The following is a 27,465-nucleotide window of genomic DNA, read 5'->3' on the forward strand; positions in this document are numbered from 1 at the left end:
CCACATACATGAACGACAAATGCAGCAACTACTTTTCCCTCATTCCCCATCCAGGGTTGTGACCCAGGGACGCTCTGGTCCACATTTGGCCTCCGGGACTTCTTTATGCTTTTCCACCCTTTCCTCTCATACAAAAAGTGATTCAGAAAGCAAAACTGCTGAAGAGTACCCTGGTCCTCATTGCTCCTTACTGGCCTCACCAAGTCTGGTTCCTCTTCCTGTGGCTCTGTCTCTTGGAGGAACCATGGGTTCTGGAACCATCCCCAGACCTTTTGATTCACCAATCAGGACAGTTCATCCTATCATCCAAACCCTGAAATTGACAGCATGGCTGCACCAGTTCCAAGAATAGCCAGGTGTATATCCCTTTCTCCTACTGTTAAACAGATCCTCATTTCTTCCCACAAACCTTCCACCAGGAAATTATATTCCAGCAAAAGGAAAAGGTTTTCCATTTGGGCAGATAAACAAGGCATAGATCCCTACTCAGCTCCCATAGAGTCTAGCCTGTCCTTCCTTGCATCTATTTTTCAAGAAGGAGCTGCAGCTGTTACCATTAGAGTTCAGTTGGCTGCCATCTCAAATTATCATTTTGGGAACATGGGAAATCCTGTTATGTCCCACTCTTTATGTAAAACCTTTTTGAAAGGAGTCCTTCTTTTCAGACCTCCAATCAGGCAACCTCCAGAGCCCTGGGACTTGAACTTAGTTCTGACCTCATTGATTCCTCCGCCATTCGAACCGTCTTCTTCATCCGACTTGAAATTGTTGTCTTGGAAGACATTGTTCTTAGTAGCTATAACGTTTGCTAGGAGGGTTTCAGAATTGCAAGCTCTGACCATTCGACTTCCTTACATTATATTCCATAAGGACAGAGTCTCCCTAAGAACTAAGCCTTCTTTTCTCCCTAAGGTATGCTTAGAACATAATCTAAACACAATTATTGAATTACCAGTATTCTTCCCAAATTGCAGTAATAAATCAGAATACAGACTACATCAATTAGATGTCCATATAATTCTCTGATTTTACCTGCACAGGACTGAAGATTTTAGGGAATCAGATCAATTGTTTGATGTTCTTCATCTCACATTGCTGCAGTCCTTACACTTGGGTAGTCCGCTGTCCTCGGTCGGCCCGAATATCAAAGTATAAGGCTGACGTCGGTCAAGGCGCATTTGACTGACATCAGGACGTCAGGGTACAAATGCGCATGACCGACGTCATATCCTCAGTCTTTTTTGCCGCATGGTCCGATGCAGAAGCAGCATTGCAAGTGCCGGTTGGCGTTCTGAAATTTTTCGATTCCGGAGTTTCAGACCGAGTCAAAGTTGGCTAAGTACCCCGTTGGGGAATATTTTGTTTTTTTCTTGCCTCAGTGGTTTACCGGATGTCAGAAAAAGGGAACAATTGTATTTCTTGTGGGAAACAGATACCGCATAGAGACTATCATACTTTGTGTATTCCTTGTTTAGGACCTGAGCACGACGTTGTTGGGTGTCGCTCTTGTGCTAGATTCAATAAGCGCACTATAAAGAGGAGATTAGACTGTGCCAGGTTAGTCTTTGGGAAGCGGTGCAATTATAAAATGCCGTCGGATGCTCCGACGCCCGCTTCTTCGAAGAAGCGCAAGGACAAAGCAGTTAAGCCTAGGCTAGAAGAACCGTCCGTACTGGACGCCGGTTCTTTAGAGGTGTCGGTGGAGCCGGTGGTTCCACCGGAGGTTTCTTTGAGTTCCCAGGGAGAGACTTTGTTATTGCAGGATGTGGCCTCTCAGGAGGCAGGTCAGGGTGATGGGGCTTCTCAGGTTACTATACTCCCCTCCCTGCCTAGGGTGGTTAGGCCCTCTCCTTCTGTTTCCAAGGCTTCTCCCAGAGGCAGGCCAGGTTTAGCTTCAGTTGGTGTTACCCCTAGTTCTTCAGGAACTGTGCCCAAGAAGCATATGCTTAAAATGGCAGAAGATTTGATTACTTTGATTAGGGGTTCTTTGCCCCCTCCTGATAAGAGACCTAGGGTGGAGCCTGAGCTAGGGAGTTTTGAGCAGGCTTCGGATGTTTCTGAGTCTTCGGCTGAAGACTTGCAGGAGTATTCTCCTTATTCTGATTCTGATGTGGATGATTCTACTCCTTCTGCTTCTCCTCCTGAGGATTTTCCTTTTTCAGAAACTCTTCATTCCATGAGGGAGCATTTTAAGTGGGAAGGTCAGGACTTCTCTGATTCCAGGAAAAGGCTTAGGGAATTTTTATTTTTACCCCAGCATAGGCCTTTGGCTATACCTCCTGTTTTGGATGTAGTGGAAGATGTTTTTACAGAGGCTTCTCTTAATCCTGATTCTTTGCCTCCTGCTCCTGTTAAACCGGATAGGTATTACAGGGTGCCTGAAGCTCATAAGTATCTTGAGTCCTAGGGCAGACCCAGAAACTGTTAGCCAGGGGCCTAAAGGTGTTAAGGCTTCTGTTGTCAAGAATCCGGTTCCTGCTGATAAAGAGGCCAGGGCCTTGGATAGATGGGGAAAGAAAGTTTATACTTCTTCCACTCTAGCTATGAGGGCTTTGAATTGCCAGTTTCACATGTTGAAATACCAAAACTATCTCCTTTCACAATTGAAGTCTAAGGTTGATGCTCTGGCGGAAGGTATTGATTGTAAAGAGTTACAAGATTTAGTACATGTTTCTGAACAGGTGGGTAAGCATTCTTTGCAATGTGGTTTTGATGCTGTACAGGCCTCGTCTAGGGTGGCTGCCACTGGGTCAGTTCTTCGCAGGCACGCCTGGCTGAGGGATCAAAATTTATCTGACCATGTTAAAACAAGGATTTTAGATGCTCCTTTACAATCTGATGTGTTGTTTGGTTCTCCTGTTGAGGCAGTTTTAAAGAAAATGGAAGACAAGGCTAAGTCTATGCAGACTGTTTTTGCAGGTTCAGCCTCCAAAGTTTAGTAGAAATTGGCCTACTAAGGGGTGGACGTATCCTTCTTATGATTCCCAGTCTAGGGGTAGATCTAAATGTGGTAGGGGCAGAGCTCAGGGCTCTTTCAGGCCTAGAACAGGGAGTTCTCCTGCACAGTCTTCGGGTGAGGGCAGGGGTCAGTCCTTTCGTAAACAGACCCAATGACCTACCTTTTCAGCTGCCAGAGCCTTCTCGTCTGGCAGCACCTTTGGGAGGAAGGTTGGCACTTTTCAAAGAAAATTGGAGTTTAATTACCCAAGACAGATGGGTATTGGATATCATACACCACGGTTACAGGTTTTATTTCCATACCTTGCCTCCTTTCAAAGGCATGCCAGACGTTCCTCCTCAACAAAGAATAGAGGCACACAAGCAAATTTCTCTGTTACTCCAAATAGGGGCCATACAGCCAGAAGTGGGCCTAGGATTTTATTCTCGCCTGTTCCTAGTGCCAAAGAAGGGGAACACGTGGAGACCAATTTTGGATTTATCTATCCTCAACACTTATCTGGACATTCCCAAGTTCAAAATGTTGACGTTACAACAGCTTTTACCTCTGCTGGGCAAAGATCATTGGATGGTAACTTTGGATCTCAGGGAGGCTTACCTTCATGTTCCTATCAGACTGAGTTGTAGGAAGTATCTGCGTTTTCGAGCTGGGACTTCTCACTATCAGTTCTCTGCATTGCCCTTTGGCTTATCTACTGCACCCAGAGTGTTCACGAAAGTTCTGGATCCAGTGATAGCTTTCTTCAGGCTAAAAGGAATACAGATCTATCCTTATTTGGACGATTGCCTGATTCTGGCTCAAGGAAGGGACGAGCTTCTTCATCATTTGGAATATGTGATAGCAGTGCTAAGATGCCTGGGGTATTCTGTGAACGAAATAAAGTCCAGTCTAGTACCCTCTCAGGACATGTGCTTTCTGGGTGTGAGACTGAATACAGCATCCCAGATGGCCTTTTTGACCCCGGACAAACAAAAGAATCTTTCCCTTTACTTCCATCAACTATCTCATCAGTCCGGGCTGACTGCAAGGACAGTCCTTCAAGCCTTAGGGTTCATGGCATCTTGTATTCTGGTGCTTCCCAATGCCAAACTGCATATGAGGAAGCTACAATGGTATCTCAAAAATGTATGGACACAGCACTGCCAGGATTTGGACACTGTCATTCAAATAATACCTTGCATTCAAAAGGAATTTTTGTGGTGGGCTCAGGAATGTCACCTAAACAAGGGACTCTCTGTGACCCGGCCAGAGGCGAGTCAGATTTTAACGACAGATGCCTCAGACAAAGCTTGGGGAGCTCATCTAAATGGAAAGTGGATACAAGACAAGTGGCCTGCCAGACTACAACATCTACATATCAACTTGAAGGAGATGTTAGCAGTCCAGTTTGCATTAATAGCTTTCAAGGATTTACTTCTTCCAGGGCAGGTGTTGATTCTAACAGACAACACAACTGTCATGTGGTACATCAACAAGCAAGGGGGAACACATTCTTATCCTCTATGCAGGCAAGCAATGATTTTGTGGGAGACTGCTCTCAGTTTACAGCTCAATCTTCAGGCAAGGTTTCTGCCGGGAGCACAGAACTCCTTAGCAGATGTGTTGAGCAGACGAATTATGGATCCCCACGAGTGGAAATTGGATCCTCGTGTATTTCAGAAATTGACAGTGTCATGGGGAACTCCAGACATAGATCTGTTCGCTTCTCCACTAAACCATCAGCTGCCAAAGTTTTGCACGAAAAGGTTTCATCCCACAGCTTGGAAAGTGGATGCTCTTTCTTTCAATTGGAGCAATCTTCATGTGTATGCCTTTCCACCTCTGCCTCTCCTCCTAAAGGTACTACTAAAGGTCAGACAGGACAAGCCAAGGATGATTTTAATAGCTCCAGATTGGCCACGACAGCACTGGTACCCATTACTGAGAAGTCTGGTAAGGAAGCCTCCATGGCCTTTGCCTTCGATTCCACACCTGTTGTCCCAGGAGGACAGTCATTTGCTCAATGTCAAACTTCACTCTCTTCACCTAACAGCCTGGCATATTCTGTTTTGAACCATAGAGGGTCTCAACTTCCACAACAAGTTTTGAATGTGATTTTGGAAGCTAGAAGGCCTAGTACAAGGAAAGTGTACGCAGATAAATGGAAGAGATTTTTATTTTGGAGTGCAGCAAAGGATTTTGATGTTTCTGAGCCTAATTTAAGTGTGGCTCTTCAATATCTTACTGAGTTACTGGACAAAGGTTTGTCCTTCTCTTCTATTAAGGTTCATGCTGCAGCAATTTCAGCTCACTATGACTGTGACCCACCATTGTTTTCTCATCCTTTGTTCAAGCAATTTCTTAGAGGGGCAAAGAATATAAGACCCCACGTAGAGCTCCTACTCCTGCTTGGGATCTCAATTTTGTGTTGGAGAAACTCACTCTACAACCTTTTGAGCCTGCAGCTACTACTGAGTTGAAATATTTATCATGGAAGACTGCCTTTTTGTTGGCCATTACCTCTGCAAGAAGGGTTTCTGAATTGCAGGCCCTTATGGCGGTTGAGCCTTTCTTAATTTTCCATAAGGATAGGGTATCTTTACGCATAAATCCTTCCTTTATGCCTAAAGTGGTTTCTAGTGTGGCTTTAAACCAAACTATTCATTTGCCTACTTTTATGCAAATCCCCAAAATAAAGGGGAAAAGATTTTGCACACTTTAGATGTGCACAGGCAGTTGCGATATTATTTGGACAGAACTAAAGGGTTCAGGCAGTCTCAGCAGTTATTTGTTTCTTTTGCTTTGAGTTCTCAGGGCAAGCCTGTGTCAAAACAAACTATTTCTAAGTGGATTGGGTTTTGCATTGCTTTCTGTTATTCCCATCATGGCAAGGAGATTCCAGCTGGGATTAGGCCTCATTCCACTAGGGCTACTGCCACTTGACAGCTTTTTGAGGGGGGTGGCAACCAAGGATATTTTGGAGGCAGCTACTTGGAGTTCAGTGCATACTTTCTCTAGGCATTATCACCTACCACTTTACTCTAAGTCCAGGGCTGGTTTTGCCACTGCTGTTTTGCAGGGCATTTTGGCAGCTCCTGCTTCCTTATAGTTTGGCCATCCTCCCTTACCTCTGCTTTGGGATTCTACCCAAGTGTAAGGACTGCAGCAATGTGAGATGAAGAACATAGTACAGTTTTGTACCTACCATAAATGTAGATGTTCAGAGATCCACATTGCTGCAGTCCAATTTACCCACCCTCCTTCCCCTCTGTAGTTAGAGGTGGTTGTGTGGGTTGGGTTGTAAATATTGTGTATATTGTATATATTGTACATATAATTAGTGCAGGGTGGTTGGTTGTTTGTTTGCTGTCTTTTGGTTTTGACCTTTATTTTTAGGGTCTTCTGACATCTGGGGCAAGAAAAGACTGAGGATATGACGTCGGTCATGCGCATTTGTACCCTGACGTCCTGATGTCAGTCAAATGCGCCTTGACCGACATCAGCCTTATACTTTGATATTCGGGCCGACCGAGGACAGCGGACTACCCAAGTGTAAGGACTGCAGCAATGTGGATCTTCGAACATCTACATTTATGGTAGGTACAACACTGTACTTTTCCTTCTCAGACAAAAACAAAGGCTTGCCCATCTCCAAGGTAACTCTGTCTAAATGGCTTTCAGACTGCATCTCATTTGCTTACAAAAATGCTGGGGAAACAACTACCTGCTAAAGTAAAAGGCCGTTCAACTAGAGCACAGCTTCATATGCCTTCAAATTAAAACTCCCAATTGATACCATTTGTGCAGCAGCTACTTGGGCAAGACCTCATACCTTTGTCACTCATTACAAATTGGATTTGGCCTCTTGGGACAGGTCATCTTTTGGGTCCACTGTGCTGACGTCTCTTTGCTTGAGCCACCCGGGATAAAGGTGCTGGGGAAGCTGTCCCATCCAGCAGAATTACTGTGAGATAGGACTACATAACATTAAGAAGTTATGTACTTACCATAATGTTTCATGTTTGCAGTCCATCTCGCCTACATTCTTGCGTCTCACCCACTTTCCCCCTTCCTGTATCCTGAAGGAACTGGTGGACTATCCATTATGCTGTCTGACCTTGTTATAGTGGTCTGTCCACATGGCATGGACAGTAAAACAAAGTCCTTTTGTTTGTATGTACATAGTTATTGATAGTATAATAATTATTATGTATTTAGTTACTTTCTTGCAAACAAGATCTGGGGAATTGCCATGGTGCACCATGGGATAGGGGATAGCCTCAATCCAGTAAAAGCTCTCGAGCTTTAGTTTTGGCAGAGTCAGAGCTGAGGATTGGCTCCGAACCCCATCCAGCAAGAATGTAGGCGAGATGGACTACAAACATGGAACGTTATGGTAAGTACATAACTTCTTATTATTGGGAACATGTTGATGTTCTTCGTGTTTCACTGTTGCAGTCATTACATTTGGGTTATCTGCCTGCAGGTAGCCCTCAGCCGGCCTGAATACCAGAGTCTTGGATTCCTGTGTCAGATGTGGTCTCTTCTTCCATGATGTCATGGGTATAAAACATGCAGCCGACGCCATTACATCAGTCTTTCTTGCCGCGCGGTGCCTGAAGCAGTTCGCAAGTGCCAGTCGGCAGACTACTGAAATTTTTGTTTTAGAGTTTCAGAACCGAAGTCTTCGAAAAAAGCCAAGTACCCTGTTGGGGATCTTTTTTTCTTGCTCTTAACCAATGTCAGTAAAAGTTAACAATTGTCTTACCTGTGGAAAGCAAATACCTCATAAAGATTTTCATTCGTACTGCATTCCTTGCTTAGCCCCAGACCACGACGTCCCTCGCTGTTGGTTTTGTGCCTTATTCAACCCCCAAACTATTCGTCGTCTGTCTATTTTCGCAGCAAATTATGTTGGTGCTCTGTTTAACTATCCAGAAATGGCTTTGGTAAGCCATCCGACTACATATATTCCGAAAAAATGTAAGGATAAAGACAGAGACCGACTGCATAGGTCCAAAACTGCTGACAACGCTTCCGTTAAGCTAGTCGCCAGTTCACCATTACTCAGTGAGGCACTTTCGCAGCCCCTGATACCTGCTACTTCAGATTCGCAGGCCACTACTGAGTCCCATTCGGAGTCCGGTATGCCGCGAGATGCTTCTTCGACTATGGAACCTGCGGATGTCTCTACCTTGGATGGGTCCAGAGCTGCTGTGCAGGCACCGGCTTCTGAGGGTGTATTCAGGCCTACAGATTTGCATTTTAAACCGATGCCATCTTCTTCATCAAGGCCTAAAACTCGACCCACGCCTAGAAAACCGACATCCAAACCACATGGTCAGGCCCATATGCCTAAAAAAATGCTTAGAATGGCTGAAGACCTTATTACTTTAATTAGGGGAAGCCATCCTTCCCCCTCTGAGAAACCTAGAACTGATTTTCCTTCTGATTCTTCTGATCAGGATTCTGAAATTTCTGTTTCTTCTGATGACCAGGATTTGCCCTTATCTACCTGTGAGGATTTTGATGCAGATGATTCCATCCCTCTGCTTCCCCTCCAGAAGATTTTTCTTTTGGTGAAACCTTGCACACACTTAAGGAGCATTTCCGCTGCGAAAGCCAGGATTACTCTGACTCCAAAAAGAGGCTCAGGGAATTCTTACTCCTCCCTCAACACAAGCCTTTAGCTATCCCTCCTGTTCTGGCCATTGTAGATGATGCCTTCCTGGAATCTAGCCTGGCCCCAGACACTTTACCACCAGCTTCCAGAAAACCTAACCAGTATTACAGAGTACCTGACTCTCAAGTTCTTCCTCAAGAATCCTACTGCGGATCCTGACACCATTTCCCGAGGACCAAAGAGCATTAAGGCTACTGCTGCCAAAAACCCTACCCCCTGTGATAGAGATTCCAGGGCCTTGGACAGATTGAGTAAGAAGGTATACACTTCTGCTACTTTGGCCATTAGGGCCTTAAATTGCCAGTTTCATGTGTTAAAGTTTCAGCAGCATATTATGGGCCTGTTTTAACAGAAAATGTTGATTCCTGATTGTGCTGAACATAAAAATTACAGGATTTAATGCATTCTGCTGAACAAGTTGGTAAACATACTTTGCAATGTGGTTTTGACTCTTTAGAAGCAACTTGCAGGGCTGCTGTCACTGGGTCTGTACTTAGAAGGCATGTTTGGCTTAAGGAACAATATTTGCCAGATCATGTTAAAGCTAAATTACTGGATGCTCCCTTAAACCAAGGCCGCCTGTTTGGCAACAAAGCAGAAGAAGTCCATAAAAAGATGGAGGAAAAAGCTAAATCTATGCAAACTGTTAAAGATTTCCTGCAAGTACAACCTCCCAGATATAGTAGACATTGGCCTTCTAAGAACTGGTTCTTTCCAGTCTCTTCCAGGCCTTCTCAGTCCAAACCCAGGAACAGCAGACCACCTAGGTTACAGTCTCAGGCTACACACAGGCCTAAGCAGTGGCGGGCTCCCACTTCCAAAGTTGGAAGTAGTAAGACACTCCCCTATGGAAAAATGTCGCAATGACTTGACCTTAACCCTTCCAAGCCCTGCTCAACTGCCTGCTCCCTTAGGAGGAAAGCTCGCCCTGCATGCAAAAAACTGGGAACTCATTACCCAGGACACATGGGTTTTAAATATAGTTTTCCAAGGATACAGATTCCACTTCCACACCTTACCAACCCCAGATGGTTGGCCAAACCTACTCCTCAAATCAGTGGGCAGAGGCTCAACAGGCAGGTTCTCTCTCTTCTAAGTATCAGGGCTATTCAACCTGTCCCAGCAGAAGAAAAGGGAAAAGGTTTTTACTCAAAACTTTTCCTGGTACCCAAAAAAGACAGCTCCTGGCGTCCTATCCTGGACCTCTCTATTCAGTTCTCTGCATTTCCCTTTGGCTTATCTACTGTGCCCAGGATGTTCACAAAGTGTGTAGCTCCAACCATTGCATTTTGCAGGCAGAGAAATATTCAAATATACCCATACCTGGACAATTGTCTGATTCAGGCAGAAAGCCAGGACATGCTATTAAAACATCTGGCATTTGTGAAGAAACTTTTAACCTCACTGGGGTACACCATAAACAAAAAGAAATTTCATCTAGTACCCAGCCAACAGATTGTATTCATGGGAGCAAGCTTGAACACAACTTCCCAGATGGCTTAATTAACGCCAGAGAAACAAGTTTATTTGACAGCGTACTTCAAACTACTGGCCACAAAGACCCAGCTATTTGCAAGGAAAATTCTGCAAGCCCTGGCGTTCATGGCCTCTTGCATTCTACTAATTCCATATGCAAGACTGCATGTGAAGAAACTACAATGGTATCTAAAAAGCCTATGGAGTCAACATTCTCAGGACCTGGAATCAATGATTCCTATCATTCCTTGTATAAAGACAGAGTTCCTATGGTGGGCAGAGGTCTGCCACCTCAACAAGGGGCTCCCTTTCAATCTACCCCCTACAACCCAAACCCTGACTACAGACGCATCAAACTATGCATGGGGGTGGGGCTCACTTGGCAGGGCAGTGCATTCAGGGCAAATGGAACCCGAGTCAGATTCACCTGCATGTCAATCAAAAAGAGATGCTAGCTGTACAGAATTCCCTGACAGCCTTCAAGGACCACATCCTTCCAGGACAATTATTGGTAAAGACAGACAACACCACAGTTATGTGGTACATAAACAAGCAGGGGGGAACCCACTCGTATCCTCTCTGCAGACTAGCCATGGCTCTGTGGAACACAGCCTTGAGCTACCAAGTGCACCTACAAGCTCAGTTCCTGCCAGGCAAGCTAAATGCACTGGCAGATGACCTAAGCAGAAATTTCGAGCAACAAATGGGGGACTCCAGAGATAGACCTGTTTGCCTCCCCCCAGAACTACCAATTGGACAAATTCTGCACAAGGACTTCCCACAGCCAAGCTTGGAAAGTGGATGCCCTGTCCTTTACCTGGGAAAGCTTCTCGGTTTATGCTTTTCCCCCTCTGCCTCTCCTCTCGAAGGTTCTGCTAAAGATCAAACAGGACTAACCAAGGACAATTCTTATTGCACCAGACTGGCCTCGCCAGCACTGGTACCCCCTCTTGCACAGCATGATACTGCTGGATCCGTGGCACCTACCTCAGACACCTTCCCTGCTTTCCCAGCAGGCGGGCCAGATTCTGCACCCTCAGCTTCAAACCCTGAACTTTGCAGCCTGGTTAATTCCTTGAGCTCTCCAATAGCATCCCTCAGTAAGCAGGTGCTAGAGGTCATTCTGGAAGCAAGGAGACCTAATGCTAGAAAATCCTATGCTGAAAAGTGGAAAAGATACTGTTCCTGGAGCCAGACCCAGGTTATGGGCACTAAGGTGTCCAATTTACCTCATATTCTTCTCTGCTTAACAGAAATGCTCCACAAGGGCCTTTCCTTCTCATCAATTAAAATTCATGCCTCTGCAATTTCAGCACATTATAATACTGAACCACCCCTCTTCTCTCACCCCCTGTTAAAGCAATTCCTAAGAGGGGCTAAAAATTAAGACACCCCCCCCCCCAGGCGAGCCCCTACTCCAGCCTGGGACCTTAACTTTGTATTGGAAAAAGCTCACTGTCCCTCCATTTGAACCAGCTGTAACTGCAGAGTTGAAAATCCTTTCTTGGAAAACAGCCTTCCTTCTAGCCATCACTTCAGCAAGAAGAGTGTCTGAATTACAGGCCCTCATGGCAGTGGAGCCCTTCATTATCTTCCATGCAGACAGGGTTTCCCTCAGGACCAATCCTTCCTTTATGCCCAAGGTGGTGTCTAGTGTGGCCCTAAATCGGTCCATTTGTTTGCCTACCTTTTTACCCTAATCCACAAAACAAAGGGGAACGAATTCTGCACTCTTTGGGCGTGCACAGGCAGCTTAGATTTTATGTGGACAGGACTAAGCCTCTCAGAAAATCTGAACAGCTGCTAGTAGGCTTTGCTGCAGGGGCAGAGGTGAAGGCCATTTCAAAGCAAACCATTTCTAAATGGATAGTCCATTGCATTCATTTCTGTTATAAGCACCATGGAAAACCTACCCCACAAGGGGATAAGATCACATTCCACCATGGCTGCATCTGCCTCTACAGCCTTTCGCAGAGGGGTCCCTACCAGGGACATCTAGAAGCTGCTACCTGGAGCTCTGTGGAGCTCTGTTCATACCTTCACCAAGCATTACCACATGCCTATTTTTTCTAAATCCAGGGCTGGTTTTGCCACTGCAGTATTGCAGGGCTTAATAGCTGGTCCTAATGCTCTCTAACTTCCTCCCCCCTTCCTTAGCTTTAGGAATCTACCCAAATGTAATGACTGCAACAGTGAAACACGAAGAACACAGTACGGTTGTGTACACTTACCATAAATGTAGATGTTCGAGTGTATTCACTGTTGCAGTCCTGGTTACCTTCCCCCCAGCCCCCTGACTTCTCTTGGCTCTACCTTCCTTCTTGTTTGGTGTATTTGAGCTTTCTGGTGTATTTGCTTTTTGTTGGAGGTGTAACATAACATATAATTGCTTCCCTTTATGGGGGCACCTGACATATGGGGCAAGAAAAACTGATGTAATGGCATTGGCTGCATGTTTTATACCCCTGACGTCATGGAAGAAGAGACAACATCCAACACAGGAATCCAAGACTCTTGTATTCAGGCCGGCTGAGGGCTACCTGCAGGCAGATAACCTAAATGTAATGACTGCAACAGTGAATACACTCAAACATCTACATTTATGGTAAGTGTACACAACTGTACTTTAGGGAGTGTCATGAGTTGGCAGACTTTAAAGATTCCCTGCAGTCTACTCTACAAGAAATACTGGGTGAACAAATTAGTATAATTAAGGAAATTATTTTTAGAGCTATGATATAGAATTGGATTTGCCTAGAAATATTAAGGCTTTGCTGAGTAACTGTGGTGGCTGCCAAAAAAAGAGTTGCTAGAAAAGTGGAAGTATAAGTGTAAACCAACTGTAGTAGATGTATAAGTGTAAACCAACTGTAGTAGAAGTAGTTAATATAGTAGTAGGAGATACAACAACTGGAAATGGGATAGTTAAAAAGGGTAGGAGCAAATTACATAGGAAACGATGAAAACTGTGGTAACAGTACATGCAGAATAATGTTTTGGGGAGGAATGATGTTTAAAAGAAGGCAGGATTTGAATGAACTATGTAATTGACTACCAATGACTGGACAGATTATAAGTGATGTATAATGTCTGCATCTGAAAATATGTCAATATGGTTTGCTCTGCTATTGTCATTTTCATTCCCAACTGACGCATCTCTGATCTGACTCTGCTGCTTCTTCCACATCACTGGATCCAATTTCCGAGCTCCTCCCTTTACTCATAATACCCCTCTACCTAACATACCTTAGATCTTGTTTGCTACCATATCCCTACAGATGCAGATTCTCTTGCTCTCAAGCTATTGGATACATTTTCAGAAAGAAACAGTGATTTTTTTTCCCAAAATTTCTTTCCACACGGCTATCCTTTGGGTTTCTTCGCCTTCCTCCCTTTTTTACATGCTTGTCGCTTGTTCTGTTCATCTTGTCTTTCTTCTTTCTGTCACTTCTGCCAAAACTTCAGTATTTCCTTCCAGTACCATTGTTGATGCTTCAGTTTTCTTTTTTATTTTTCTTGTCTTTTTTTCTTGCTTTTTAGGCACCGTTGACTACCATTGCTAATTTCTCTTGTTTAAAAAAAAAATAATAATAATAGTAACAATAATAATATATTAAATATTTTTCTTTTTGGGCCTTTCCCTTTAGATTTACCCCTCCAGGATGGCAGACAAACCAACTTGCTTCAAGAAATGTACTCTTGTGGGCGCAAAATACCTAATTCAGATGCCCATAGGGAATGTGCCTATTGCTTGGGTGCTGCCTATTTGCATTCAGGATGTTCTGTTTGTGCCAGCTTCAATGCCAGGGCACTCAGTGATAGAAGAAACAAACTAGTTTTGAAAGGCCTTCTTTCTTCCTATATTCCTACTGGGTCTCAAACCTCCTCCAAGAAATCAGACCAAGGAAAGCCTGACTTAGCTCCCAAAGACAAAGATACCAGGAAGAGGTCTCTGGATCCCTCAAAGTCTTCAGCTCCATCCTTAGAGTCAGCACCACCACCACCACCAGAGATGTCAAAGAAATCTGATCTGACAACCATGAATCCTATTGCTTCAAAAACAAAATTGCTTTTGATCTGGTCACGTCATTGTTTTGCAGGAGTCTTCAAGTAGATAGTGGCCTCAAGTGTTTACTATCTCCTTACTCAGGTTTTTCACGAGTTGTCCTAGGCTAAAGTGGATAGAATAATGAGGAAATTCCTCAGAGCTCAGATCCACATGGGGTAATTCTGTCTCCATCTGCCATTGGATCCTTAAACCTTCATGTGACAAGCTTCCTTTAGTTTCTACTTCTCTGATCTGGCCAGTAGTAGAGTCCTTGGCATCCTATGTCCCGGGGTCTCCTTGTGGGATCTTAAGACAGCTCGTTCTTTGACTTCGATCACTTCCTTGAACTGTGTAGATCCGAGCCTTTCAGAGCAGGAAGACTATAGGAGCCAAAGCATCAGTGCTCAATCCAGCGGACAGGGCTCAAATCCGAAGTTGTTGGAGCTGTGTCTGCTCCTCAGAACTTTAGCGCTGGGCAGCTCAGACCCATCTCCATCCTTGGGTGGAGGGCCTCAAGGGATTCAGGGGTTGGCATTGCTGGAAATGTCAGCTCTGATGCCTCTGGCTCCAGTCTCCCGTAGGCAATCTGCCTTTGAGATTGTGGAGAGGGTTTTCTAATTGCCTAGAGAAAGGGCATCCCTGCTGTAGATCAGAGAGTGTGTGTACCTTTTAAGAGCTATTCCAGTCTGTGGGCACATGCATACAAGTACTGAGCATGTGTAAGCAAGAGTGCCATTTTGAGTGAGCAGCCGGATTGAAAGCATGTATGTGTGTAGTAGTCAGTCAGTTAGTTTAAGTTTAATGTTACAGCCATCCATCCTGATATCTTTGTGTGAAATAAACTGCTTAACGGACACCCAGCCTCATTGTCTTATTTGAATACATAAGATGAGTGGCATGGTGTCAGAATGGGATCCGTAGTGAAGCACACAGCCACAACTGGAGGGATATACAGAAGTGAGTCATCCAAAGCACAAATGACTTGCAAACAGGTCAGAAAGACAAATCCAGGTTCTAAAACTCATTTAAATGATTTTTTACTCAATGAATATAAAACAAAGCATTCAGAACTATTTTCAATTAAAAGAAAAGTTCAAAACTACGATATATTGATAAAGTACTCAAAATGCTTGAAATAACTTTTGAATTGCATAAAATGTATAAAAGGAAAACTGCATTTTTTTGCTGTGTGCTTCTTTTTCATATTAACTAAAGCTATTCGAGATATTTGAAGTGTGCAAAGTATTTGTGTGTGCGCTGTATTGCAGTAGAGTTATTTCACAAAATAGTAATTTCAAAGAGACTGTTGTGCAGTAAAATATTTTTTGAGTGCCTGGTTTGTGTATGTGTGCATTTATACATTATTACAAGTGCATTTTGTTGGCATTGCAGAAGGATTTCCCAGACCTGCTCCACTTGTGTTTGATAGTAATGTTGCTGAAAACTGGAGAGTGTTTGTATATGCCCCAGCCATGTGTGTAGGGTAGGGGGAAGACGGCCATATTTTGGTACCGGCTAAAACAAGGGAAGACCCCTAGCGCTTAAAATGTAAATTTAGAGAAATGTGTAATCCCCAAATGAATATTACAATGGAAAGGCACATATTTTACACAACAGATCAAAAGCCTGGTGAAACCTTTGCAACATATATAACTAAAACCAGGCAAAAATGCTCAGATTTGTTGATTTAGGAGTTGAGTTGATGACATGCTTGTGTGTGTGGTATTAAAAATGATGCAGTGAGAAGGATTTTGCTAACAAATGAGAAAAGCGTGCTTGCAGTACCTTGAGATTAAGCAGATTTAGAAAAATGTTGGTAGTATGCAACATGAGGTTAAAAGAGTCAGGCCTAAAGGCATGACCATGCCCTGGGCCTCCCTAGCAAAACCCGTGGCCCCACCTTGAGCCTTTCTAGCAAAATTCAGGGCAGCTCCAGTAAAATCCAGAACATGCTCAGTGAAGCAGAGGGGTGAGTCAGCAAAACCTGTGCTGCTCTTATACCAAACACCACTGTTTTTTCTGTCTTAGATGCAAAAAGTTCATTTTGGCAAATTCTGCTTGACCAAACATCCTCATTGCCAACCACTTTCAGTACACCATTTGGAAGGTAAAGATTTTTGAGAATGCCATTTGGGATAATTTCTGCCAATGAAGTCTTTCAGCATGTGATGAAGCAAATTTTTTTCTGGTTATCCATGTGCTATTATAGTGGACGATATTCTTGTAGGAGGCATTGGTGAACTCAGACATGATGGAAACCTCCGGAAAGATGTTCTTCGTGTTTCGCTGTTGCAGTCATTACATTTGGGTCATCTGCCTGCAGGTAGCCCTCAGCCGGCCTGAATATCAAAGTCTTGGATTCCTGCGTCGGATGTTGCCCCTTCTTCCATGACGTCAGGTTGTCAGGGGTATAAAACATGTAGCCGACGCCATTACATCAGTCTTTCTTGCTGCGTGGTGCCCGAAGCAGTTCGTAAGTGCTAGTCGTCCGACTCCTGAAATTTTCGTTTTCGAGTTTCAGAACCGAAGTCTTCAAAAAAGCTAAGTACCCCGTTGGGGATCCTTTTTCTTGCTCTTAACCGATGTCAGCAAAAGTTAACAATTGTCTTACCCGTGGAAAGGAAATACCTACCTTCCTTGCTTAGGCCCAGACCACGATGTCCCTCGCTGTCGGTTTTGTGCCTTATTCAACCTCCGAACTATTCGTCGTCTGTCTATTTTTGCAGTAAATTATTTTGGTACTCTGTTTAACTATCAAGAAATGGCTTCGGTAAGCCATCCGACTACCGACATTTCGAAAAAACGTAAAGATAAAGACAGAGACCGCATAGGTCCAAAACTGCCAACGATACTTCTGTTACATTAGTCGCCAGTTCGCCGGTACTCGGTGAGGCACTTTCGCATCCGCTGCTTCAGATTCGTAGGCCTCTACTGAGACCCATTCTCATGAAATGAGTTGAATCCTCAGAAATGTAAATTTAGGCTTAAAGAAGTTACTTATGTGGGTCATTTTTACCAGTTTAGGCTTATGACCAGATCCTTCCAAGCAAACTACAATTCTTGAGATGCCAGCTCCAGAGGAGGTAACTTCCTTGCAATGTTTTCTTGGCATGGTCTATTATTTGGACATGTTTACTACAGATTTGAGTGACCTTTCAGCACTGCTAAGAGACCTGACCTGCAAGTATGTTACTTTTTCCTGGTTGGAACAGAACCAGAGAGCATTTGATGTCCTGAAACAGAGACTTGTCAGTCCACACACTTAAAGATACTATGATGTTCATAAACCTGTAACTCTTTCTTGTGATGCTTCGAAGTTTGGTGTTAGTGCAATCATTCTTCAAAGTTTGGTGTTGGTACAATCATTCTTCAAGAGGGCAGACCAGTCGCCTATGCATCAAGAGCTCTGACCCAAACCAAGCTGCAGTATGCTCAAATACAGAAAGAGCTCTTGGCGATTGTATTTGTATGTTCAAAGTTGCATAAATATATTTATGGCCGACCTATTCAAATTGAGACTGACCAACTCTGTGGTCACTCTTTTGAAAAAGCCAGTGAACACAGCTCTGGTGAGATTGCAACACATGATGTTAAAGTTGCAAAAGTGCAGTTTTCACTTGGATTATACTTAAGGCAATCTTATTTATCTTGCTGATACTTTATCCAGATCATGCAGAAAAAACGCTGAACTTAATGAAAATGAGAAACCTGATTTTCAAGTTATGGAAGTGAGAAATTTTTCTTCCACATGTCTTCATGAGCTCAGAACTCACACAGCTTCAGAGCCAAATGTCCAGAAGCTCAACCACTTTCAGTCATGGATGGCTGTGAAAGGAATCTTGTTTACCACCAGAAGTGCAGCGGTACTTTCCTTACAGAGATGAGATTTTGATGGAAGATGGTATCAACGTGAAAGGTCCAAAAGTGATTGTTCCAAAATCCTTGCAACAGGAGTATGTTAAAATCCTGCATCATGGCCACTCAGGAACTGATTCTACCAAAAGAAGGGCGAGAGGACTAGTATTTTGGCCTTCTGTGTCAAAGGATATTGAGAAAACTTTCAGCTTGTTCTGTCTGTAATAGTACTAAACCGCATCAACAAAAAGAACCACTTCAGCTAACCCAGATTCCTGAACTACCTTGGTCGACAGCAGCTACGGATTCTCGAATGGAGTGGTTAACATTACTTGGTGTTAGTAGACTCTTATTCATATTGGTTCGAGACTGACCTACTTCCTAACCTGACGTCCAGTACTGTCATTACAAAGGTGAAGAGACATTTTTCAGTCCATAGTAGTCCACACAGTCGTTTCTGACAATGGTGCACAGTTTACAAGTCAGCAGTTTAAAAGATTTGCTGAAACATGGGACTTTATTCATGTTACAAGTAGTCCTGAATCCCACAATCGAATGGCGTGGCTGAACTTGCAGTTTAAAGTGCAAAAACAGCTGCTGGAAAAATCTGAACGTGACAATACCGATGTTTTTCTAAATCTGCTTAATCTCAGAAACATTCCTTGCAACGATCTTCTTGGTTCACCTGCCCAGAGATTAATGTCGAGACAAACCAGAACCACACTACCAATCAGTAAAAAATTGTTGGTTCCAAGTGCTAAAAACAACAAAGCAGTAAAAGCTCAACTACTAAAGAAGAGTTTGTCTCAAAAGTCCTACTATGATAAAACTAGCAAGCCTCTGAATCCATTAAAAGGAGAGAAAGTGAGGATGCAAATAGTGAAAGGATTTGACTGAATAGGACTTGTAAAACACTTGAGTGAAGAACTGAGATCGTAAATTGAGTTGCAAGGTATTGAATTCAGATGGAATTGGAAACGTTGATTAACAGTGTCCGAACCAGTGTTACAGCATTCTATCTGTAACAGAGACTCTATTTCACAGAGTGATTTGTCCAATGTTCCTGTTCCAGAGAATATTTCATCTGTTCCTGAAACTATCCCTGAAAATCCTCAAGAAGAACATTCACCAGTGACTGTCCTGTTGCTAAACCCAGTTCCGTTTATTAGATTATGAGGTCATGTTGTATCTCAAGACCTAACCCCAAATACACAGCAACCTGGACATGATTGTTATTGTCTGTCTATATTTGTATAATTTGCATGCTCATTTAGTTGTAATTTTTCATTGCAGAACAGAATAGTCAAAGAGGGAGGATGTAGATCAGATTGTGTGTGCACCTTTAAGAGCTATTCCCGTCTATGGGGACGTGCATATAAGTACTGAGCACGTGCAAGAAAAAGCGCCATTTTGAGTGAGCAGCCGAAGTGAAAGCATGTATGTGTGTAGTAGTCAGTTAGTTTAAGTTTAATGTTTCAGTCATCCATTCTTGATGTGTTTGTATGTAATAAACTACTTAAACGAATACCCAGCCTCATCGTCTTATTTGAGTATACAAGAAGAGTGACACCTACCCCCCACCTTGGATCATTTATAACTACCACATTCAGGTCTTTACTCTGAGCCTCATTCTTCACTGCGACAGCCAGTCTGTTCAAGTCTGCCATCAGTTCCTCAGGGCTTCCCTGTCAGTTTCAATACCTCATCAGACTCACTCATCATGTGAAAGGAGACATTTGGATTCCCCTCAGAAATCTCTCACTGAAAGCACTCATTTCAATGAAGAGGAAGGGTCCCACAGATCTCCACCTAAAGACGTCTCCTTTGCAGACGCTTTTGAACTCCTAAAGCAGAAAGGTGGTTGGTCTTCTAAAGCAGAAAGGTGGTTGGTCTTCTGACACCTCATCCCAAGAGGAGTCATTGTTCTTAGAGGCTTTTGGGTCTGGTCTGGCTACGTCTTGGATGACACCCCACCCCCACTGGCTGATGAACTTGTACACCTAGTCTCATGCAAGGCATAGAAGGAACTGGATAATGTGGAGTCCATCCCTAAGTGCCAGAAGACACTGTAGCAAGGGGTTCCCAGTTGATGCCATGGTTGTGGCAACAGCCACTAAAAACGTTTGCAGAGCAAAGCTTTTCTGTCCGCCCCCTAACAGGTAATCTAGGGCCTTGGACAGATTCGGTAAGCACTTTCTTGTTTTGGTGACCTTTGCTCATATTTCACAAGATTGCAAAGAGATTTGACGAAAGAGCTCTCCAAATCTCTTTTTGAATCCATGTCTGTAGAGGATCAAAATGGTCTTTTCCTAGCTGACCACCTTCAGTATATAGCTAATGTATCAGTATCACGCTGCAGAGGGTACCTCATGGGTTCAGGCATAGCCCTTAGGAGACATTCCAGGATGTGCATTTGCGATTTTGTGGAGCCCTTCAAGTCTTCATTCATCAGTGGTCCTTTTTGATGGATCTTCCCTATTTGGCCAAAAAGTGAAAGAAACCCTCTCCAGAAGTGAGCAAGAAGGAAGGACCTTGTCTGCCATGGTGAAAAATTTTTGTAATCCTCAAAGACCCTTTTCTGGGAATTATCTAGGAGATCGAACAATGTAGTTCTGCAGATCCTAGGGTTCTTACTAAGACTCGCATGGAGATAGTTCTCCCAGAGGCAGAGGGGGATCTCTAATGGAAGATGCTTCCCCTGCAGCAGAGGTGGCCTGCAGAACCATGGCTTCTGGCAGTCCTTCTCAGACAAACCCTACCAGCGCTCTTGAATAATTGTCCGACTGTTGCCCCCTGGAGGCAGTCGGGGGTCACTTGTCTCTGCATGAAAAAGCCTGGGCATCCATCACAAAAGATTCCTAAGTGCAGAGAATTACATCCAGAGGTTATATCTTACCATTTTCCCAATTTCCCCCTGCAGGAATGAAAAGAATCCCTGATGCTGCACCCAATCAGAGGGGGATAGCAGTGTTAGAAATAGAAAAGCTGCTCAGAAAGAGTCATCCAGAAGGTTCCCCCAGATAAGATAGGATCCAGAACCTACTCAAGGTTTTTCTTAAGTGACAAAAAACACAGGAGACTTGAGACCCATACTGGATATCAGAAAACAGAACCTCTACATGAGATATTCAAGGTTTCAGATGCCCCTTTTGTGAAAGGACAATTGGATGTGCTTGATAGATCTTCAGGATGTGTACTATCACATCAAAATGAGCAGGTGCTCCATAAGATATCTGTGCTTCCAGCTTGAAAACAGTCATTACCAGTTTAGAGTACTGCCCTTTGGCCTCACCACAGCCCCAGGGTGTTTACCAAATGCTTGGTTGCAGCTCACCTGAGATTGCTGGAATTCAGTGCGTTTCCATACCTGGATGACTGGCTCCTAACGTCTCCATCCAGGCATCTACTTCTACAGGCAAGGGACTACTTGTTCCAGCTGTGTCTTCACCTAAGCATCATAGTCGTTTACAACAAATCACAACTCATACCTAAGCAGAGTCTGGAGCTCTTAAATGCTCATCTAGACACAGTCACTCATAAATTCTCTGTTCCTCAAACACGAATTCTGCTACCACAACATGTAGATGGATTACTAATATTGCTGTGTTCTTTGATGGGGGTGCCGCACTCCTGTGTGTCCTCCTTTGGATGAGATGCTTAGTAACTTTGAAAATGTTGTTGGCTTGCCAGCCATTCCCTATTGGGAGGTTGGCATAATAGTTAAGGTGTTAGTACCTTACAGGCACAAGGTGCAGGTTTTGATTCTCACATGGGTAATTGGCTAGGCTTAAAATGGCCCACAAGGGCAGTTAGCGAAGTATTAATCTAATCTTTAAACCTGTATTAGACATGTGGAAAAACTAGAGGTCCTAAGCAATTGAGTTTATGATGGTGTGGCAAGCAAGACAGATAATCTTCCTTCAAAAATCTGTAAAGCATTGAATAAATGGATAGAGCTTCCAGCCTGTCTTGATAGCTCAGGGACTTTAGAACTTTGACCTTTTTGACTAGGATCCTTTGAGGTCTTTTTAATTGTTTGATATGTTTAGTGAGATACATCTGGGGCATTGCACTCAATAAGAGGCTTGATCGTTGCTGAGTATAAGGAAGTGATTACGTCTTTAGACCTTTGATGATATTTCTTTAGTAATTAGCTAGATTAAATAGAATGATTTCCTGACCACAGTTATCACATGATGGTCAAAGGAAGATATTATTCCAAGCATGTGGGTCACTGACTACATTTTCATTTTGTTGGGGTGTGTTATCTACACAGTATGATGAGGGGAAAGGATTGTCTACCAAAATTGAAACTACAGTTTTTAGTATTTATGCACTCATTTTAGTGTAACAAGTTTGCAAAGGAGAGTTGATTTGGAGAGTTTGGATGTCATAAGGTGACTTAATAAACCCCCAGTTTGCAGTTATCTGCAAATTTGGTCAGCCAGAGGTCTTGGCTGTCTACTTGAAGATATGAGAAGCTGATACCAAAAAGGAAATGTCCTATTACCATATCCTAAGGAACACTGCTAGTAATTTTCATTCTTTCTGATGAGGTGCTTGCAGGACTCATTATCTGGGTTCCATCTTGCATCGAGTTTGCTGGACAAAAGCCTCTTAACTGTTGCAGTCTTCATAGACCTAAAAATGAAGCCTTTGATTGATACCCTCACTGTACTTTTCCATAAAATTGCAGCTGTACATTTCTCTGTCACCTCACTACGCTGGCTTATTAATTACCTGTGAAAACATTGTGTTAATTTTCTGTATTCAAACACTCTGTTTAATGTAGGCAAGTCTTCATGCTGAAGTTCCCCCGGGTTTTGTGCTTGGACCTGTCTTTTGCCTCACTTAACTCTCTTTGCTGATGACCTCCTCCTTAGAGCTGTTTTACTACCTTCATCTTCAGAACCAAATATAAGATACCGATCAGTCTGTAGTTGGCTGTTTATCCATTAGCTAACTCCACCACAACAAAAAACATATTTGCCACACTTACGTCAGGACATCCAGTCAATCTATTAATCAGATAGAGATACTTGGGGAGAGATCTAAACTATTAGTATAGCCTACCACCACCTTCACTAGAGTTCTTAGTCAACTTGAATATTTTACAGGCTTAACAATATGTTTATCCCACATGTAAATCGATCAATAGCAAAAGGAAGCAATGATTCCCCAAACTTAAATATGTCCCTCACTGTTTTCACTTTTAAGTCCCCAGAATTGCAGTATTTTTCACAAATGCTGTTAATAAATCTTGTCATTTTATTAATCTTTCGGGCCCAGTACTTCGTCACCACTAGCTTCTTAAACTTCACTATCACTCTTCCCATAACACAGATCCATATTTCTGTTTACCTGTACCATCTTTAAACTATTTTACTAGAAAGATCCTCTTAGCTCACCTAAGAGAAAAAAATCCATCCAAGCAGGTTTTTCACCTTTCTCAAAACATTCTACTAATCTATCACTCAATCTCACTTCTATTTTCATCATTTACTTCTTTTTCTGTTCAGGGCATTATTACACTGATGTTGAGTATATACATAACTTTAGGAACAGTCTAATAATTTCATACTTCAAGTTTGACTCTATACAGATGTAATTTACCCAAATATTTTTAGAATGACATTTAATTCTACTGTTACTGTATTTCTTTCCAGACTTAATCTTCCATTATTTCTCATACTCTGCAAATACTTCATATTATTGCCACAGGGCTCATTTCATGGCTGAAATTGATCTTTGGAGTAGTCCACTCACCTGGCTAACAAGTGAAAAATAAGTAGTCCAAAGAGTGATATTTTAGTGAGATTGTGGAGGCATAGGCAACATTTTGGCTGTTTTAGTTTTTACATTAGTTAACTGGGTAAGCCCACGGACATGAGTCCCTTTTTAGGGGAGACCTTCAAGAATTCAATACACTGGAGGTTCAGGTTCAAAGGTTTACTAGTGTACACCAGGAGGCAAAAAACGTACAAGTACAGAATTTTGTCTAACATGAAACAGGAAGCACACAATTTTATATAGTTCTAACATTCAAGCTGTACCCACCTTACTGACGTGATATGTCACAGGGCACCCACATCACTTTAGCTTACAGTCCTCTATTCATAAAAACTGCTGATGCTGTATATTTTAAAAAAGTTTTCCTCTGGTAAAGATACGGCCTTGCTATCCACTTGGTCAGACATAATGTCTTTCTATAAAATTACTTCTTCAAGGTTTCAGATCAGTTCGAATACAATGGTGGATTCAATCTTCTAATACACATCTTTGTTCACTGTTGCACTTTCCCACCAGCTGCATGCTATCTTAGTAACACATATACAAGGCCAAGTCATCCCAGCAGGAAAGAGCAGAAGATTTCATTATTTCACACATTTAATTTCCTGACCCAGCAGATAATCGCTTGTGAAAAGCATAAACATTAAAACTTGCTAAGCTAGCATCTGCCAGGGTCGAAGGTCAGCTTGCTTCAAGCCACACTGCAGTTTCAAAACTACTTACATTTACACATGAATTAATCCTTTCCGTTATATGATTAATAGAATAAAATGCATTATATACTACTTTGCTTTTAAACTAGCATTTCTCATATATTCAAATACACATTTTTCTAACAGTTTTTACATTAGCTAACTGGGTAAGCCCACTGGACATGAGTCCCTTTTCAGGGGAGACCTTAGACTAATGCTTGGTTAAGTTACCTTCTCAGAGTTATACAGTGGGCAAATGGAGATGAACAGAATCAAACCCTATACCTATGACTACAGGAAGCAGCTTGTTAATGACTCAGTCAGCTTAACTGCCAGGCTGTTTGTAATTTTTCAGAATACAGCCATACATTACATTGTTTATAATAAACCAGATGGCAAGCTGTTTGTGGTCTTGTTGCAGTTTGAGTTAATACATATTACCCTGACTCAGAAAAATGCATTTTACGGCCTGCAATATAGTTGTTTCTTTTAACTTATTTCTAGATTTCCTTCAGATGGGTCAAAGATGCCTTATGACTCTATTCAGAAAGGAGACCCTACTACAAACTTCAAGACAGGTAAGAGACAGCAAAGCTAGTTAAGTTAATGTGGCCACTTGGGTTTTCTCTGTGTTCTGCAATTTCCTTCCACCTCCCAGAGAAATGCAGTAGATTGTTTGGAATCTTCCAAGTTACCCATATATGTGCATGTTGTGTGAGAGAGCTTTTTGTGATTGAAGCGCAGGTGCTTCAAAGTCTTTTGCCCACTGGATGCTAGTACAGGCCTCCGAATCCCTGCAACTTTGTCAAGTGCAACACAGGTTATTAAGAACTGGGTGGATGGATGCTGGCAAAGATGGACTAGAGTACGCACAAGTGGCATAAAATTCAGGTTTTGTTATTGTATGATTTTCTCATAGATATTTTCACTTTTCCTAATGTACAAGTTTCTGATGAAGTGTTATTATTGCTTTTGTTAAGAGAAGAGAATAGATATGGATAGTGGGAGCAAGAGTTTTACAAATTTTAGCATCAGCTAAATAGACATGTCATGAAATTTTAGAGGAAATATAAGGGTTTAAATTTGCAAGAACCCCAAATTATTAAGCAGTAAACTCTGCCATTCTCTGAGAAACATTTATTTTGTTCAATTTAGTTTTTGCCCCTTGACTACCCCCACCCCCAACATGCACATACAATTAGAGATGCTCATTCATTCACTTTATTTGGGAATTTCACCCTGAATTGAGGCTAGAGATGTTTGTCTGGGGGAGGGAGTGTGGGTGCCATTCAGGTGTACAAGAGGGTAATTTGTGCCTGTGCTAGAATCCCAGCAATGAAGCCATATGTTAAAGCCTAACTGTACCTCGTGTGTAGGAGGGGTGATCCACATCCCTGTGGAGTCGCACAATGCCTTCACCATGTTTGTGCATGCTGCCTTGCAACCACTTTGAAGGCTACCACCCATCAGTGGTTTGAGGAGGCTAACATCCACCCCCAAGTTCTGTATTTGCATCCCAGCCCCCTCCTTTGACTTGGTATATGCAGTAAGTGGCTGTCTCACCCCCCTCCCCACATCTCCCTAGAACTGACACTCCTATCCTGCCATACCAGTACCATCAAGCACCAGAGCCACTAATCAAAGTTGAGTTGTCTGTGCCGTAGTCAGAATTTTATCTCTGTCAGTGTCTGTGGCTGTAATTTTTATATTTTAATCGAATATGCAGTTGTAGCTGTAATTTATGGGTAACTAACATTGTAAGGGCAGAATAATTTTTTTTTATATCTTTTAATTGATATGATCTGGTGCAGACTGCTGGAGCAGATTGGTGATCTTTCTAAAATCTTGTTTTGTGACAGGTTTTTCTGTCTGGCATTAACTACTGGTGAGGTGGTTTTAACTTTTGAATGCTTTCCAGAGATATATGAGCTCCAGTCCCTCATTTTGTAATAGGCTTGCTTGGATTGCCCCATCCCACAAGTGACGGGATCATCTTTAAAACAAACCCTAATTTTCTGCCAAAAAGAGTTTTGAGACAACATTGACCAGTTCACCCACCTCCCTAGCTTATCGCCTTATGCAGAATTAAGGTATGGGAGGTGGCCTTTCACACCTTAGCTGTGCACTGTCAGTTGAGGTTTTATCTTGGACAGCTGTATGAGTTCAGGGAGATAGAACAGCCAGTCATTGATATTGAGAACTTGAAGTCACTAAGCAGACTCTTTCTTGGTTTTATTTATGTAGCTTTTTGTTTTAATTGCATGTATATTGTATTTTGCCTGCATGGAACCGTTTAGTATTTGGCCAGCAAACAGGGTTCCTTCTATCCAGGAGATGCTGCTTCCAGTCCTTGCTTCAAGAATGTATCATTGTAGATATTCGCCACTTTGTACTCTGCATATACTTACAAAAATCGACATTCTGGAAGTTGAACGTCCTGTGGCACTTGATGCTTCATGACTCCTCTTTCTGGAAACTTGCATTCCATTTGAGATTTGTAGACTTGTGCTTACATTTGGGGATTTGTAGATACTGCTTGGGATTCTGTCCAGCTTTATTAATTACATAAAATCCATTGCAATAAGAGAGCAGACAAATGTGTTTACACCTATCTTATAATTTAATGTTTGAGAGTATCCTTTATACTAAATACTTATTACTCTCCAGACATCCCTGTTGGGCTGGGCAGCTGTTCCATTCACTTAAGGTGTTAAACCCTTTGTATTTCAAGTTTAAATTTTATATCCATACGACATTTATTTGCATGTGCATATGTATATTACCCATATTTTTGTGTGTTAGAACTGGGAAGTATTGGTGATGTGCTTTTCTAGCATAATGCAGGGCTGCTGATACATATAGGGGTTTTTCTGAGTTGGGGAGCTAAAAAAAGTCATGAGAGCCCTCTCAGGAAGGTGGCCACTAAGTCATCCACTGCAGGTTACTCTTGAAGGTGAGTGTTATTTCCTTGTCAGAGTCTGAC

General features: G+C 42.7%; 1 protein-coding gene across 1 annotated transcript in view; it reads left to right on the forward strand.

Annotated features, from left to right (window-relative positions):
- WDR90 (WD repeat domain 90) overlaps positions 1-27,465 on the forward strand; it is a 1,773,335-nt gene that overhangs the window by 218,803 nt on the left and 1,527,067 nt on the right. The window contains exon 7 of the mRNA XM_044079383.1: positions 24,987-25,060. Coding sequence (XP_043935318.1) covers positions 24,987-25,060 — 74 coding nt within the window. The remainder of the gene's footprint in view (positions 1-24,986; positions 25,061-27,465) is intronic.

This window comes from Protopterus annectens, chromosome 8.part0 (genome assembly GCF_019279795.1).
Source record: "Protopterus annectens isolate FY-2018-M chromosome 8.part0, PAN1.0, whole genome shotgun sequence".
NCBI classification, from domain to species: domain Eukaryota; kingdom Metazoa; phylum Chordata; order Ceratodontiformes; family Protopteridae; genus Protopterus; species Protopterus annectens.